The 18,442-nt window shown below is 40.5% G+C and overlaps 1 protein-coding gene across 1 annotated transcript; it reads left to right on the forward strand.

The window, feature by feature from the left end:
• The first annotated feature begins 11,553 nt into the window (after positions 1-11,553).
• Positions 11,554-17,486, forward strand: aipl1 (aryl hydrocarbon receptor interacting protein-like 1). The gene is made up of 6 exons (XM_069147307.1): positions 11,554-11,714; positions 13,995-14,174; positions 15,798-15,986; positions 16,189-16,365; positions 16,443-16,584; positions 17,002-17,486. The coding sequence occupies exons 1-6, from the start codon at positions 11,610-11,612 to the stop codon at positions 17,199-17,201; spliced, it is 993 nt and encodes a 330-aa protein (XP_069003408.1). The 5' UTR covers positions 11,554-11,609; the 3' UTR covers positions 17,202-17,486.
• Positions 17,487-18,442: the final 956 nt, after the last annotated feature.

An 18,442-nucleotide genomic window follows, 5' to 3' on the forward strand; every position in this document is an offset into this window, starting at 1 on the left:
CGCCAGCTATATGAAGCTCATAATAGTCCGGAGAGAAAATTAAAATCTGCTAATAGTCCAATTCTATTTCATTTATTATTTGCGCGCGTGTGTTTCGGGGGAGAGGCTGTGACATCAGGAACGGTGCTCTTGTCAGTCTGGCCCTCCTCTGTGAAGGCCCATTATGGAGTTCTTCGGAAGGTCTGACCAGCAGTGGCCCAACAATCTTGTTAATAAATATGTGTTAGAATATGTGTTAGCAGACACACAAACGCACACAGACGGAGACATGCCGATACAGTATCACGCTATTTCACAAAAAAGAGTAAGTGAAAAATCTAAAGACATCCACTGTGGTGTTTCCCCCTTGAAGCTACATAATTATGCAGAGCACAGAGGCCCATACATGTCTATGCACCGAAGTGGGCCGGAGAGAGCAGAGGCTCACCCAGCAGAGTTATAAATAACTGGACAACCTGAACCTTAAGACGGTTTTGTCCAGGTGGAGGGCGCTCAGAGTTCAATGTAACCTGACAACTTAATCCCTTGTAAGAGAGAGAGGGAGACGGAGGGAGATCGGTGATCATGGGGCCGTGTAGGATTTCCAAGCTACTGTTGCTTATTAGCACTTAGAGAGGAACAGCAAACATTAGTTCTTTTTTGGATTGGATTTACATTGTTCTGCTACTTACTTTTCCGCTCACTCTCATGTTGATAGATTACTGCAGCTCGTATGTTTAGCACTGGTAGGGGAAACCAATTATAACATTAAAGACATAGTTTGAAATTTTGGGAAATGTTAGGGCCCGATTTTATCAGCAGATATTAGCCTCTCACAAATAAATCAGTATCAGAATATATATCAGCCAATATGCGCCTGTATATGGACTGTAAAATATCCTGCCTCCATTTCATATCTTTGTCACAAAAGACAAAGGTTGTATATATATGTATATATACATGTATAAATTATATGTTTATCTTTATTGTCTGTCAGCAAGATTTCGGATGAACTACCAGCAGTGATTATTATGCAACTTGGTGGAAGGGTGTAGCATGGGCCCTAAAAGAACCCATTCAATTTTTGCAGCTGATCCGAATCCCAGAGCCACAAATTATTTTTCACTTACATTTACATCGCGAGATAAGGCATTTGGCCTAGTAGATGCAATGCATCATAAAATCCTATATATGGCAGTAAAGTTCAATAGTGACAAAATGTAGGCCATTCTGTTGTGCTCTGCGCCGTATCACAATTCACATTCACAGGTGTCATTCATCCTCTGCAAGCAGTTGTTATGTTGTCTGGGGCAGTGATCTCATAGAGGAAAACTGAAAGCAGTGAAATTATAACACTGCCACAGATGTCGCTTAACAAAGTGGAGTGAAGTGTTGGCCCTGGCGGACATCTGTGCTCTCTGAGGGCCCTTCAAGTTATATTCAGCTTTATTTGGGGTTGTCCCCTGAAAGTCAGTAAGTCCAACCATCTGTCGGTGACCCCTCAGTTGACTGTGATTCTTCCAGTCGAGCTGCCTGTTTTACGCACAGACATTGAACACAGACACTGAATTTTGCAAAGAGTTGAGTACTAGATGCACACTGGAGGCAACCAGGGCAGAGCTGTTGCACCGAGCTGAGGTAAAGGTTCGGAGTAGATGGCCACGACCAGGTGGAACCAAACCGGGAAAACCCACTGGTTTGAGTGCGCACCCGAATGTCAAGTTGTCCAGCCGGAGCAGTGGGCCATGAGGAGTGCTTGGCTCAGTTGGATCAGTTGGATGTGGGGGTGGGGGAGGGGGAGTGGGGGGGGGGGGGGAGGGGTTGTCTGTTGAGAGCACGGCCCAGACTAGGGGCATTTTTGACTGAGATGCCCTTACGAGACGGGCGACGCCAGTCCAGGCCGGCAGCAGCCTCCACCAGTGGAGGTCTGTGGGCAGCGATAGACCCAAGAATGAGGGGCCTCATGTCACAGGGAGAGCACCTGAGGACAGAGGTAGCTTCATATTTATTGTAAGGACATGGTTTCGCTATCAATCCTCGCATCTAATTCTCAGCCCAAAAAAAAGTTAATTCGCATATTTCTCATAATGTTAACATCTTTGAAGTTTTTTTTCCTCTTACTGTGAAAAGTAAATGTAGGCCACCTCCATGCTCTCTCTAATTTCACCATTGCAAAAAAGTGGAAGCAGAATCCATCCTGGTGTCACACTTTGGATGCATGCCCATTAACAGAGGCAGCTTTAGGATATTTGAAGTGGGAAGGTTCAGCAATGAAGAACAGACAGACAGGCAGACAGACAGGCAGACAGACAGACAGACAGACAGACAGACAGACAGACAGAGAGAGAGAGATGTGTCTGTTCACCACATGCAGCACCCATGTGAGAACAGGCTGACCTTTGATTCTAGCTGTATGTGACAACTTCACTGAGATGGAAAATGTTTTGCATGTGTGTGTTTGTGTATCTGGGAGTGTCCCTCTTTGTGTGCATCTCACGCATACTTGAGGAAATTGTCAATAGTTGCTCATGAGGACGAGGATCAGCTCAGCCCGGTCCTGTGCTTTGAGAGCACATGGTTCACATTAAAGCCGGTCAGAAGCAGGCTGTCTCCCACCAGGGCGTACTCGCCATCAGGCTCTCCAGTCAAATGTCTGGCTATTTCAGTGGTCTTCCTCGGTCAGGAAATGATATTGGGTTTGAAACATAGCTTCCTAGTGGATAATCTCTCCCGGGAGTGTTAGCAGAGACTTCCAAGTTCACTGGGTTTGTGCTCAGTCATGCAGACTGTACCAGCGGACTGTGATACTGTACGGCTGAGATCGATGCATTATTCACATAACTTGGTTTAGCTCCAGAGCTCCAGAAGCAATACAGCCTAGTCTCCCTTTAAAGATATGTAGAGCACCACAAGATGGTTGATCAAACTAAAATGTGCAGGAGTCAACCTACAGGTTTCACACTTCAGAAAGTACGGGCTAATGATTGCTCATTTTTGTGATCTTAAATTAACAAGAAGTGTCTTTCTAAGTAAGACATCCTCTTATGATATATTATGACTTACTGCAGTGATTTACTAGTTTTGACAGAGTAGTGGACTACATTTTGCTTGGTACAAATAACAGCAATTGAATTGGATATTTATCAAAACACTAAACATTGCATAACATCCCAAATATTATTAATAAATCAAAAATGTGTTACTGCACCCCACACAGGACTTTTTATCAGTAAAATATCAAACTATTCCCCGGAAGAGTTATTTAAAAACAGGTAGACGATTTGCCTAAAGGACGGGACCAGGTTAAGTGCATTGGGGTCAGACAGGATGACCTCTGAACAGCACCCGTTTAATACCTTGACCTGGTCTAACCAACAGATTAGGCCAGCCTGTTGGAGGAAATACTCAGGTCGATCCTGTCGCTCTCTGTTGGCTGCACTTCAGTCACATCCAATATCCCACTTCCCTCTCTCATATACCCACTGGCCCAGCAGAAAAGGTCAATGCGGCACCATCCAATAGCTTAATCACAGCCCAGCACGAGTTTAAACAATGAGTGATGACAGTAGAACAGGCAGGATTGTGAGAGGATGATTTTATGGCATTAAATACCAAACAAATACCATAAGAGATAATAGAACCATGAGCCAGAGCAGTTCCATTATGGTAATCAAAAAGAAAACAATCAAAAACAGAACATCGACACTTCTGCAGTGAGCTGAACAACGACTGCGACACAACAATGATTTTATTTGTTCATTTCAAATGTGACTCACATGCTATTTGCATAGTTTGCATTGACTGTTAAGTGATGAGTAAAATCTCAGGAGGTCATGGCAGGTGAAAAAAAAACTGTCCAATAACTTAATGTAAGACATTTCAAAACCAATTTTAATTAGTTTCTAATTAGTTACTTGTGTGTTTATTGCAAATAAAAGAGTTCTCTCTATGATCTGTTTAATAATTTGTAGAGTTGATTAGAAAAGTGATGCTAAACAGTTAAACTGTTATACAAAGGACTGGGAAAGAGGTCATTGTCATTAGATGATCGAAAATGGGCATAAAAAATGATGCGAAAAAAAAAGTAGTCATGCATCTGGTATGTGTTGTTGGGAAAGTCTGTTTGCTGCAAAGAATTTTGTTCGTAAGTTAAGTTTTATTGCCCTTAATGTTTCAGCCTTTGCATGCTACCAAATGAAAAACAGTCAAACAAAGTCAGGGTTTGTGCTACTGTGGCAGCAACGCCGTGAGGATAGAATTTAGAACGTTTGGCAAATTTCACAAACATAGCATGGATCATTTTTAATGTTTTGACCTGTCAGTTCTCCTGTTTTTGTTTTTTTGCATTAGCACAAATTATTTAATGAGAATATCCTGTGATTCATGGTTTCTCACTGATTTGTCTCTGCATACAGGCATTTTTTGCATTTTTTTGTTGTTGTTGTTGTTATGTAAGTGGCAGAGAGAGATATCTGCATGTCTTAGTGAATATCTTGAGTGGCATGAGCTATTGTTGAAAGTAAAGTCTGTTGAGTCTGTCGGGTCAATTAGCTCTATAAGCTCACCGCATGGCACTGGAGGATTTATCTGGTCTTTGTCAGTGTCTTATCAAATGTACACCGTCAGTTGCACTGGTTATGAGCTGCCACGGCTACACATGCAATTTATAAATGAACCACTTCAGCTACTAATTAGTCATTAAATCAAGAGGTTAAGGAGATTAACAGACAGTCTTTTCATCAGGACTTTTGATTGATTTAAGTTTGAAGGTGTGTGTATAATGGTCTTTTCTATTTACAGCTCTCAAGGATGTACGCATTAAACTAATGTCATCTGGATTTGTATAAAGACACTTCATTGTTAAAGGGACAACCCACAGATTTTGAATGTCACTTGTCAGAGAAAGACTCAGGTTGTGAAATGTCTTCTGAGGATGTAAAGAAGCTCCGTAAAGTCTGAACAAATAGAATTATAATGATAATTAAAAGGAATTATCAAGTTATCAAGGCAAGTGTAGTCCAGTGTTTTTGAGACTTGATGCATAGCCGAGACTTAAAGTGGCCTCTGCTGAATTAAATGTACAATATGTATGATTTTTCCTTTTAAAAAATTCCAAACTAACAAAAATTATCCACAGCATGCAAAGAACTAGCAGTTTCGATGTGAAGTCAAAGACTTCTACAGTATGGTGTAATATAAATGTCTACTGAAGTTAGCATGCTAGCCTCAGTCGGTCCTGTAAGAGGAAGTTATGGATTCTAACCTTTAGTTATAATGAACGGAACAGTAGATGCAACAATGGCTAAAGCTCTCAGCAAAATAGTGTAGAAGCAAAACAAGACTGAACATTGCTGTTGCTTTCCACCAATGGAGCAGCTGCTCTTGGAGAGTAAAGGAATGAAGTTTGTTGCTGAATGTCCAACATTTCTTTGACTGGTTAGTAAACGTCTGTTAATGCTAACATTGGAATAGACAAACCAGGCCTTGTGACCTTATTTGGGATATTCAGCTTTATCTCAACACAAACCAAACAGCACGGTAAGTGCTTATCTGCATTTATTTAGACAGCCCTAGTGGGTCTATACAATCTAACTTTGCAATCATCAGTTATTTAAAAAAAAAAAAAAAAAAGCCAACTACTGACCAACGATTTATGTCTGTGTCAGCATGTTTTTTTTGTTTTTATCTCATCTACCTACTCTTCTTATTGGTCATCACAGACCCAGATACAATATTCCCTGTGCCACGTGGACACCTTTGCATTAGCGTGTGCGTGTGCGACGGAGAGCCTGAATGTACTGTATGAGCGTGTTTATGTGTCATGTGCGTTTGCCCTTTGTCCTTGCTGCTATGTGTTCTGGTATGTAGCTAAAGGTCGGGGCCAGGCAGCGAGCAGGACGGCAGGGGCCCAGTCAGGGGGTATCTGAGGCTGGGAAGAGCTGCAGCAAAAGTCCAGCAGCTCTGACGAGAGTGGAAATTAAAACCAAGCCATAAATATCAGAGTAAAACAATGCATATCCTTGTGCACAAGCTAATGGATTATAAGATATAGAATGCATGAGGAAATGATCAGTTACTGAGCAATGTATATTTCATTTCCTCCAGAGACTGCATTAAATAAATTTAGAGTGCAATTTAAGCGCAGCAATTGATGTGCACACTTTGGGAATCTGAGTTAATGTGTCATTCCAGAAACTTCTCGCCTCTAGTTACCCACTGCATGACTTCACAAGACTCCAGTGCAGCCTGTTCCTGACACTTTTGCAAGTCAGGACAGCTACAGCACACAAATGCACACGTACGGACACACAGACGTACCGAACTATCGAGCAGTGCTCCTTTTGGTCAGAAGAGGTACTGCAGGGTCAAAAGTCCTGCGTCTTAGTGGTTTAGAGAGCAGAGACTCTGACTTCTGGCCTTTGCTTGGAAAAGAGGCCAATGCTCTGCTTTGCACATGTCAAGGGCGTCTTTTGCTGAATGATTAGAGTGGATTTGCACAAGGAACAAAGAATTAAGTCGTCATCACCACATGGCCCACATTGGATCTTTTCCCTGTTGGGTAAATATGGAAACACTAATGGATCTGTGTTGTGCAAGGTTAAATATCGTTTTCATTATTTTTGTTTGTTTCTGGGTTAATCCAGTCAGAGAATAAAAGTCACCACCCTCTTGATTAAATTTTGTAAGACGTGATTCGTAGGCTACTAATTATTATGCAATCCTTTTCGGATGTGTGACCTTGTTGTAGAAGATCAACAAGAACATTTTAGTTTGGAAATATGTGGCAGCAACCTTGAAAGGATTTGGAAAAAATGTCATGAATACCTGGGATATGTTGAATAAATGCTAGATATAATACAAATTACTTATTCATCTATAACTTAGGATATAACATTGTTAAAAGCTGAAGCAAGCAGGTGACTGATCAAATTCAGTCATCTGTAACAAATGAAATTTGTTTGCACAGCTTTCCTCCATTTTGGTCTCATTGCTTACATACGGTTGATAAACTTGAATATAAGATCCAAATATAAAAAGCCCTTGTGGCTGGAGGATTTGACTGGCTTGACTGAACTGCTGCCATCTTGTTTATCCGTTCCAAATCTTTGGAGGAAATGTAAGGGACAATTTAAATTTCTAATCTAGGGGGCTCAAAGACTAACATATTGTCAGTTTTATCATCAGTTTTATTGACATTGTGGTGAAGCCTCAACATTTGCTGTTTAAGTAACACTTAAGTGGTTAATAAAGTCGTATATGAATTTTGTTGATTTGGAAAGATTTAAATGTACTTATACGACTACATAAACAAAGACACTATAAATGCTTGAAAATGGAATTGCTATAAAAAATCAAATAATAGTGTCATTCACTTTTTTTTCACACTTATTGTTTCCACTCCATACTGATATTGCATCGATACCGGTATTTATAACAGTCGTGGTTATTGTAATTTTTTAATTGTTTAAAGTAGCTATTCTTTACAATTTAGTTACTTGATGTGGGATGAACTTGTGCTTATAAGGCTGGCTAACCTATATCCACTAATGACAAAAGAAAACTGAATTTTTGCAACAATATTAAAGTATTGAAACAACAATTTAAAAATGAGATCGGTCCAGTCACATACAAGTACATACCGCACCAATGTGTGAACTTTTGAATGGCAGTGTTATTTCCTGGCTCTTCTAAGTCCTGAACGTCATGAACTACTTGCATAATGAAACATATAGATGTCAAATAAAGAATAACTACTCCTATATTTATTCAGACACTTTGTTCAGATACTTTAGGACGGAGGTGGTTAAATTCTTTCCTACGAAGGGCCAAAGATTGCCAATTTTTTCAAAATGTTCTAGAGTCGATGTACCTCTGTCGCTATCTCTCATCTTGACTGGCAGCCCAGAGTCACTGACGCAAGACACACAAGCAGCACATGAGCATTAGCAGGAGAGAGAGAGAATACCATAATAAGACGTGGGCCAGTGTAATTGTTTTATCAGGAAGTTTAACAGAACAAGGCAGTAAATTGCCGTAAACCCATATTATGTACTTTTTAGCGGCATAAAATGCACAGTCATAGTCATTATAGTTAGGATACAGTACTTAAGAATAGAAAGAATAAGCACAAGCTTTTCGAAAGCCGTGGTAAGCCAAAAGAAAGAAGGTCTGTCCCCTAATTGGGCGGCTCTGCTTTAAGAGCAATTTGGCATTTACAGAACAGCCTTCGTGTTTTTTCCCATTCACTGTGTAGTGTCTATCAATTCAAGTGCAGGAAATATTTATATTGATCTGTATCTCAGAAAAGAGGAAGATTTGTCAATAATTTCTTCAAAATGACATTTGTATTTCAGCCATTGTCTGCCTGAAAATTGAAGAATAGCTTTGTCAGACTATCTCAAACTAGTAAATCAGCAAATTCAAACTCATTCAATTAAAAGAATTTTTAAAAAAAATGCAGCATGTCACCATAACTATTAAGAGTGTTGGAAAGCTAACATAGGCTGGAATTTTCTCATATTTTCCTTCCAAAGTCAGAACAGATGGCAAAATGTCTCCTCTGAAGATGCTAGGAATTCTGTTGTACGCAATATTAATGTGTGTATTTCAGCTTGTGTATTTGTGTTGGATCCACATTTTCAGCTAAGGATATACTGACTTTGGGCAGCACAGCGTGCGTGCCTGTGCTTTTCAGAGAGCAATTCCTCGGTCAGTGGGTTCCTGGTGTGTGCATCTCTGTGGAAGTGAATCACCGAGGACCGGTCCACCCTGTCACTTCTCCTCAACCTGAGAGGTAAACGAACACAGAATTTATAGACGGGTACATAAAAGTTGCTTTCGCTGTAATGTTGCTGAATATAATGGAACATTTAGTCACTTAAAAGTAAGATATGTCTTTCAGGAGTTAGTGAAGACTACTCAACCTACATTTGACTTGTGGACACAAACATGACTCCGAATGAATGTATGCTGCATTAATATGTTTTTTCCAGCTTATTGGACATCTAAAAAAAACATGATTTCAGGTTTAGGAAGATTAACTATTAACTTAAAGTTTCAAAAGTAAAAGCCCTTATGAGGTAAAGGAAGACTTCTGTGAATGTTATTTTACATGTATTATTGCTGATAAGCAATTCAGTTTACTTCAGAACAATGTGTCAATTCTTATTTTGTTTGTGTTTGTGGGTTATTTTGCCAATAAGTGCTGCTTACATCTACCAAATATAAAAAAAACTAATTAAAATATGTGTGTGACATCTCAAAGCCTTGTATAACAACCCCTTAACTGCTCTTAGTGGCTGTTTCTCTTCTGCTTGCGCCTGCTAAGTCAGCTCTACATGTCAATCTTAAAAGGAAAGATAGAAGGATTCTCTGTCCCTCCCTGTCTTGTTTACTCTGTGTGCCTCATTCCCACAGCAGAAGCACAAAAGGTTTACACATCCATAAACATAATGCTATGTGCGTATGTGCTGTGCGTCATGGAAGGAGCCCTTCCCCGAGTGTTATGTATATAAATGAATGGCTCTTACACAGGGAACGGCTCCGCCTCAGGAAATCCATGACTGTACTTTCCAGAAATAGAGTATTACTTGCTTAAAGTGGAACTACTGCATCAGCAACGGGTTTCCAGAGGGACGAAATATGATGGAGACCGGGCCGAACCTCCTGTTGGCACGACTACTTGTAACTGAACCTGTTCTCAAAGATTATGCTTGCATGTGGTTTGGCAAACTGGCATATTCAGTTTCCCACGGTACAATGTACATGCAGAAAATTCAGATATACATCATCATACACACACGCATAATTGCACAGAGACACGCATAGGCAGAGTAATAGGAAAAGATGTAGGCGGTGTGACGCAAAATATATGAGTCACTCTGACACAAATCCATTACCACACACACCACTGTCTTAATGTTACATCTCCAACAGGTCAGATGGATCGCTGCTCTCCCGCCCTTCACAGTAAGAAAGAAATAACCAAGAGTTAAATTACCAATCCTCCCTCTTCTGATAATTACTTTCAGGTTTCTAACTAAAGATAAGGGTCCAACAATGAAGGTTAATAACCTGTTGTTGTTGTTCTTTTAAACTCTGAGATGTGCTGATGTGAAAGGCTGTAACTATAGCAACACAAACCTGTCATACAAAAGAAGCACCCTACCATATGTCCACGTTGCATCTTCAGTATTTTAGAGTTTCCAAAACCACTAAAAAGGATGCTTGTTTTTACATTATTTACTAGAATTTATACAATGATATGATATCTCTCTTGTGTTTGTGAAGGTTGTAGATACATTATGCAGCTCTGTGTCACAAGTCCAGTTAAACAAAGTTTATACGTAGGCCATATCCTCGTATCACATATAAATGTCTCAAAGGGCTTTGCAGGTTCACGTTATCAGCACTTTAAAATCAGGCTCAATAGGGGACCAACTCCTGCTGCGCTGCCAATCTCTTCCACAAGAGGGTGTAAACTCTGCCTTTGCCTTGGTGAGCTGCCAAGAACATACAGAACTGTTGCCCAATGCTGTTTGTCACATTAGTGGGAAAAAAAGACAAGATTTAGAGGATGTTGCAGCACTTTGCAGGGACATAGAGATCTTATTTGAGTCGAGATAAGACAGCAGCTTTGCCTGATATGGTGAAATACTGATTCCTCCATGTTGTTCCACAGAGGAAAGACAAAGCTGTAAAGTTATACAATTGTGAGCATTGCCAAGGTGCAGTTATGAGGTTTTCTATTTGCGCAATTAGTACGGAATAATACATTAACACTGGGTAAAGTTTGAGAATAATTGCCCCCTCAAAGTGCTTGCAGACTTTGTTAGCAAACACAACAGGAGCCTTGGATTACACACGCACGCACACACATGCACACACACACACACACACACACACACACACACACACACACACACACACACACTGCCCAGATGGGAGACAGATGTTTAATAGACAAGGTCAAGAAGTCCATACAGTAATTGTCTGCTCCACTATTTCTCAGTACTCTCTGCACCGTTCAGATCACCACATCCACATAAATCCTGGAAATTTCCTCTGGAATGGAAACAACGTCCTCCTCTCACAGACCTATTTGTGTTTCTTTTCTTGTTTTCTCTCTAGCACACACACACACACACACACACACACACACACCCACACACACCCACACACACACACACACAAACACTGCAGTTCTGTTCTATGTTCAACAGATTTGGACTCTTCACCCACACAAACGCTGACATGTACACCTAAGAAAATAAAAACCCTTCATATTAGACTCATGATATCATACGTTGCTGTGATAGCAGCTTTCCAAAATCATGTTCCAGTTTATTTTTCTCTCATTCTGGCTCACTGATTCTCCCTCTTTGTCGATGGTTCCTGGGAGTTCAGAGAAAGAGCTGATGATGAGTGTTGACCCTCAACCATGGGCTGTAACAATAAGAAGAGGAGAAGAAGTTTCTAATCTCATTATCTCTACCTAACTAATCCACCTGAATCCACACCTCCGAGTCGTCCACGCACTTCCACACGTGTTGCACCCCACACATCAGACACACACAGCTGCTCATGAAACATATGTTTTAGAATATAAGGAGGGCAAATCCCAGAAAAAGATGTCGGACATGCAGTATGCGATGCTGCTGGGATCAGACGGAATCAAGAAAACCATCCTGCATGGAGGGACCGGAGACATCCCAAGATTCATCAGTGGGGCAAAGGTACTGTAAGCCTTCAGTACTTTCTGATCAATCTAGAACAACACCGACAGCCATACAACAAATATGACTTCGCATTCACTCAAGCTTTAAAGCTTCTTAAAGTCCACAGCTATTTAACTACTCTCTAAATGAATTGTCTTGGACCAGATTTAAGATAACTACCAACTATATTTATCCCTGCTTAAGAAAAATGAAACGAAGTGAGTTGAAATATAACTCACAAAGCTAGTTTCAATATTCTAAATTCAATAAGAGGTGCAAATGTAATTTTAACACGTGCGTTTGATTATCATACTGTGAATGGCATCATATTACCATGCCTCTAGAGACCAACTTGTCTGTGATTATTTTGTCATCTTGAACTCATATGGGGCCAATGTGCCTTTTTTTTTTCTAATGCCAGATCAGATCTGATGTTTGCATATTAATTTCCGGAGCTGTGCTTTGCATTTCCTTCGAGATGTCTCATATGCACTAGATTAATAATATAGTACTGACTTAATATATATTCATAAGGCTTAAAAGGGTTGTTGTTGAATATTCTGATGATGAAAATATGTTAAGTATGGGTGGCTTCACTACATGCAATTCATGTATTTTTTTTTTATTTTTTTTTATTTTTTTTTATCTTTCTAACTAGTGCCAATTTTAAAAACCACTGCAATTCCATATGAGGGGAGGCACATTTAAGTTGTTGCGATTCCTCTTGGTAGTCAGTAGAGGATGAGAGAGGACATATAGAGCTTATTGCTCCATCAAACTCCCCTTATCAATCTATTCTTACCTTAAAAGTGACAGCTTAAAAATCACTTTGACGTTACACTGACTGGTATGAAGGACAATGGCCTCTCTTTCATTTCCACTTTGCCCTTCAAACGCCTGTTCTCGCATCATGTGACTCTCTAACTCTTCAGAATCTCTCATGAGTGTGCTTTTCGCCCGCAGAAGCTCGTTTAGCTCCTCTCCATCGTTTCATTTCTTTCTCATTTGAAGTAGAGAAGGACTTTGGTCCAGATTCTGGGAGTATAGGTGTAGCTGTTCCCCCCGAGGAACTGTCGCCACTGTGCTCATCACCTCGCTCATGCTCGTTGTGAAGAAGACTTTAATCCAACAGAATCCTGTCAGGACCATTTGTGGCTTCAGAGGCCACTGTTATCAACAGATGTTACATAGTGTTGCTTTAGACCGGGGACAATTTCACAAAGACATACCTTTGCTATTATCGTGGACATAAAGTTACATGTTTTTGCAAGATATAATTGTCTGATCCCAATGAAAGCAGCTGCAGACACAAAGACACCGGGGCAATACAGCTTTAACAGGCTGCACATGCTCCTGCCAAAGGCAATCAGCTGCTGGCAGACGATCACTTTTTGGCACAACACCTGTCCACAACCCGGGTACATATCAAGTTATAACATTAAACGTTTCACGTTATAACCTGATTAATAGTATATTGTTATAACGTGAAAATTATAACATGATACAGATTTTTTTTTTTTTTTTTTTTTTTTTGTCTGGTCAGGCAGCAATAGGCCTACGTTTCTGTAGAATCTTTTTCACGTGAAACTACAATTTCTATTTCACGGATGATATTTGAGTGCATTGTTTCGCCATTTTTCTGTTCACGCCAGCTGTTTCAACCTCGTTAGGTTATCTATTGACTGTTGTCCTTTATTTTTTTGTTTATAGTTTATAGTGTATAGTGTTTACAACTGATTTATGATGTGTCCCTACAGGCATTTCTCATCCTAGGTTTGTACCCAGCCTTCATGACTTGTACTGGTATTGTTTATTAGGGTACTATTATAATGACATATGAGAGAAGCCTCGTGAAAAAACAGTTTTTGCTCAAAGCAGTGCACGTGTTTTTTTGTTTTTTTTAATGGTTTAAAAATGGTTCAGTTAGCTTGGCCATTTCCCAACCGAGCAACCTTGGCATGTCTATCCTTCCTCCTGTCTGTTGAATAAATGAGCTACGTGAAGCTTATCACAAAACATCTTTGCTGAGACTGATATCCAGTTGCCTTTTTGAAAACAAAATGTTAACTTTGCCTCTCAGTTTTAACTTGTGTTAACTGTTCCTGCTTTGGTTTAAATTCATGGTGCTTCTGTTCACCTGCCTTTTCAGCCACCAGCTGCTGATACCAAACACAGCTGTGCAGAAGACTGATTGTCCATTTTTAAAGCTCATACAAGTTTTTTTGCAAGTCTGAGTAGTGTCCTCCACTTTGTCCATACTGCTTTGATTCATACGGTTCTTCCTATTTGTGGTTTCAGGTGACGTTCCACTTCCGCACACAGCTGTGTAACGATGAACGTACAGTGATAGATGACAGCAAAGCCGTCGGGACGCCCATGGAGATAGTGATTGGCAACATGTTTAAACTGGACATCTGGGAGAGCCTGTTGTCCTCCATGCGGATCGATGAGGTGGCGGAGTTCTGGTGTGACATCGTTGTGAGTGCCAAAAAAAGCTGTCGCTTTGTTTTGAGTTGTTTGTGCATTATTTTGTTTTCTCAATTGCTTGTTTTTAAAGCAAAGCGTATTAAAGTCCGTGAGTTCAAAACTACTTTTGAAAGGTGTGACAGAGTGACATCATACTGCAGATGTGAAAGTTATAGACACTGCTTTCAATTACGCAGTTAACAAAACAACACAATAAGACAACTTTTATATGCTCCAGTTGTAAATTTACAGCCTTAACATAAGACATTTGATGCATCAGTGTATAAAACGAATGAGTTTAGTAATTAGAAACAAAGAACTAGCTGAACGATAACAACAGATAGTATTTGACTCTGGGAGATAACAGAGAGGGTTTTCACACGTTTTTAAAAACTGAATCAACAGCTTACCAGAATAGTAGAAACTTTACATGATGTGATTTATAACAAACGATCACATATTAAAAATACTGAGTCAGTGACATCTGATTCATTTTCAGCTGAGTTCACTTTCCCTGCATAACGTTTTCTTTTTATGGATGTGTTTTTTGTGTGACTTCGAGATCTGTCATCCCATACAGATATCTGATATATAAAGATGTATGCCCTTATAACAGAGACTGGCCATAGAAAGAAAACCTACTACCTCCGAATATGTTTTGATGCATGTGTGTAATTTGTAATTTGGTTGTGTCTGGTGTGTTTTTATGTGAGTGTGTGCCACACACTGTCAGAGACAGATGGATTGAGGCATACTGTCATTAATCCGCGGCAGCCTCACTTTTCCCTAATCGGCTCTGACTCCTGCTGAATCAGCACAACTGACTCCCCTCCACTCTGATTAGATTTGATGGGGCTTAGAGCATTTATTCACTCTGAACAACATGGCTGCACCACACACTCAAGATATGTGGTGCACTATCACTCCCGTCCACTGGAGGACGACCTTGACTTGTTGAAATGAGGGGGTAGACTGGATGGAACATTTAGCTCAAAAACACATTAAAACTCATATTTAATCCGAAAAAATTAAAATTAGGTGTGAAAATGGTCATTATTTTGTTCTCATCTGTTTTTACTATAATAGAAGGAAGTCTGTGCATAGTGGTATTTATTGTTTCCCATGTCCACTGCGGAGGATTAATAGCACCACAATATATATAAATGTAACCACTAATTACTTTGTTATTTTTTTGTATTTTTGGAATTATAAAACGTCAGCAAAATAATAACATCCAAAAATTAGATCAGCGTTTTATCTGTTGTGGACTATTTATGACTATTACCTTTTCCAGAGAAATGTTCAGTCAACCTGATTGCCCTCTTGGTCTTTAAAGGGTACTATGACACTGTCGCACACTGCAAGGTCTGGATTAAAAGGGCAAAATCCCATAATATAGAATTTAATTTTTTTTTTTTTTTCTGTTTTTGGATGATGCCATCTTATGTAGGAAAATAAAATCCTCAATACAAAGTTGCTTTGTAGACACAGATTAATACAAAAACTCATACGGTGAGTAAAACAGTTAGCCACAGGCTTCGAAAAGAAGCTGGCCATTCTCATCAGATGCTCTAATGTCCAACCTCAGTCGCCTTCAGTCCTGAGTGCTGTGTTATGATCCTCTCTCCTCTCCAGCACACTGGAATCTATCCAATTGTGTCCAAGAGTATGCGACGCATTGCTGAGGGCAAAGACCCAGTCGACTGGCACATCCACACGTGCGGCATGGCCAACATGTTTGCCTACAACAGCCTCGGCTATGACGACCTGGATGAGCTGATGAAAGAACCAAAGCCACTCTACTTCGTCCTGGAGCTGCTCAAGGTGAGAGAAGAGAGATGACCACACTCGTCTACGTGGATCTGTGTCAAAGGCTTCCCTGGCAAGCAAATTCTAAAAATGATCCAAAATGCATCTGCTTCTGAGAACACATTAGAGAGGTTTGGCTTAAGTCACTTGAATGCCAACACACCATGTCGTTTTAAACTGAAAAACAAACTCCCATCTACATTTGTATGATTGACAGGTGCAGCAGCCAAGTGAGTACAACAGGGAGTCATGGGCTCTGAGTGATGAGGAGAGGCTGAAGGCAGTTCCAGTGCTGCACGGCCAAGGAAACAAACTCTACAAACAGGGAAACTACGAAGAGGCCACGCAGAAATACAAGGAGGCCATCGTCTGCATCAAGAATGTCCAGACGAAGGTGATTACATCTAAAAGGTGGTCCGAGATCAAGTTTTCTGTGCTTCTATTAAAAGACGGAATAAATTTCCTCTTCAGGAGAAAGCATGGGATATCCCATGGCTGAAGCTGGAGAAGATGGCCCACACCTTAACACTGAACTACTGCCAGTGTCTACTCCGCATGGAAGAGTACTACGAGGTCATTGAGCACACAAGCGACATCATCAATCAGCACCCAGGTGAGTCTCTGGCAGAAACTGATTTGTGTGACTCCACTCTGGTCGCATGAGAGGTTATGTAGACATTTTCAAAGTAGAACGAATTTTCTTTGCCAAGTAATCAGATCCTGGGCGGTTGATTTATGGGCTGTGTAAGCATTGCAGTTTATTCCGCCTTTTATGCGTTGGGCATGTTTTCACAGTGTGAGTGTGTGTGAAAGTGATGTTTTTTTTAATGGTAGCTGTAAATGTAAGTTTCATGTGCCTGATAGAGTCTGATCCTATAAAAGGTGTGGTGCCTGTACTTCAGCACGCCCCGTCTCACCGATATGACTTACTATGAAGCAGTAAAATATTGTTAAAACTACTCTTTGTCGCAAATACGTTACTCACTATAGAGGCTGCTGTCAAACATGTGTGCTTGTACATGACCTCCAGGCGTACTGAAGGCCTACTTCCTGCGAGGGAAGGCCCACGTGGAAGTGTGGAACGAGGCCGAAGCTCGGCAGGACTTCAGCAGAGTGCTGGACCTCGATCCCGGCATGAAGAAGCCTGTGAAAAGGGAGCTGGCCGTGCTTAACATGCGCATGGAGGAGAAGAACCAGGAGGACAAGAACACGTATAAAGGCATGTTTTGACCCAGTGAAACAGAAGTTATTCACTAAAGAGGAGCAAAGTTGTTTCATCACAAACCTCTACGCTGGATTTAACCTTTAAGCACTCCCTGCCCTGACTATCACACAGGTGAGAGTCTCCCAGGTGTGCGAATGACAGTAGGCACACACACGCACACACGCACACACACACACACACACACACACACACACACACACACACACACACACACACACACACACACACACACACACACACTCACTCACTCACTCACTCACTCACACACACACACACACACACACACACACACACACTACCAAAACTCACACTCACACTCACACACACACACACACACACACACACTCACACTCACACTCACACTCACGCACACACGCACATGCGCACACTCACACGCTCACACTCACACTCACACACGCCTCACCGCCCCCACCTAACTGACTGTCTTTCTCTCTCTCTCTCTTTTTCTACCAAAGCACGACTGGGACAACTTTTAACCCTTACAACATACTTTGATTAAGACTTTGTGGATGTGCTTGAGTGTTTAATTGGCTGTTTGTATATGTATTATATCCCCATGTGTAGCAAGGACTAAAAGAAAAAAGGAAAAGCTGGGATTGTAAATGCACTATGTCATTTAAATCAGATTAATACAAAGTTTGGTAAAAGAAGTGCTCTTGTTTCCCTTCTTGCCAAGAGTTAGAAGAGAAGATTGCTACCACTCTCATCTCTCACTTACATAACTAAAAACAGTAGCCACGTATCTTATAGCAGAGGCTTTAGAGGCTTTGGAGATACTCGTACGTGGATTGTATTACTGTTGGACAAGCTGTTTCCTCTTTCAGGCTATCAGGCTGCTGGTTGTAAATATTTGCTCTACTGTACAGACATTGGAGGGATGTCTTCTTATCCAACACTTGGACAGAAAGCAAATAAGATCATTTTCCAAAAGGTCAAATCATTTCTTTAAGGCCACTGTTCTGATTTATAAGATTGTTGTGGAATATTTATTTGTCATGTATTAAAAAAAAAAAAAAGGTCATCTATCAATTTAATATTAATTAGGCTAATAAAAGGTTTGAACGATTCGTTGGACCTCCGTCTTTAGATGTCCACTTAATGCCTCCATCATCAACGTAGTTCCTTACTTTGACATTTTTTCCTCAAAACAATTTTGACGGAAACGGTTGCCGGGTTTTTTTTTGGTTTTTTTTTTCAATCTTGATATTCTTGGTTATAGTCGTGT

The sequence above is a fragment of the Embiotoca jacksoni genome, unplaced genomic scaffold, assembly GCF_022577435.1.
Source record: "Embiotoca jacksoni isolate LCO1_2020_lvr unplaced genomic scaffold, fEmbJac1.0.p SCAF_14, whole genome shotgun sequence".
Taxonomy (NCBI): domain Eukaryota; kingdom Metazoa; phylum Chordata; class Actinopteri; family Embiotocidae; genus Embiotoca; species Embiotoca jacksoni.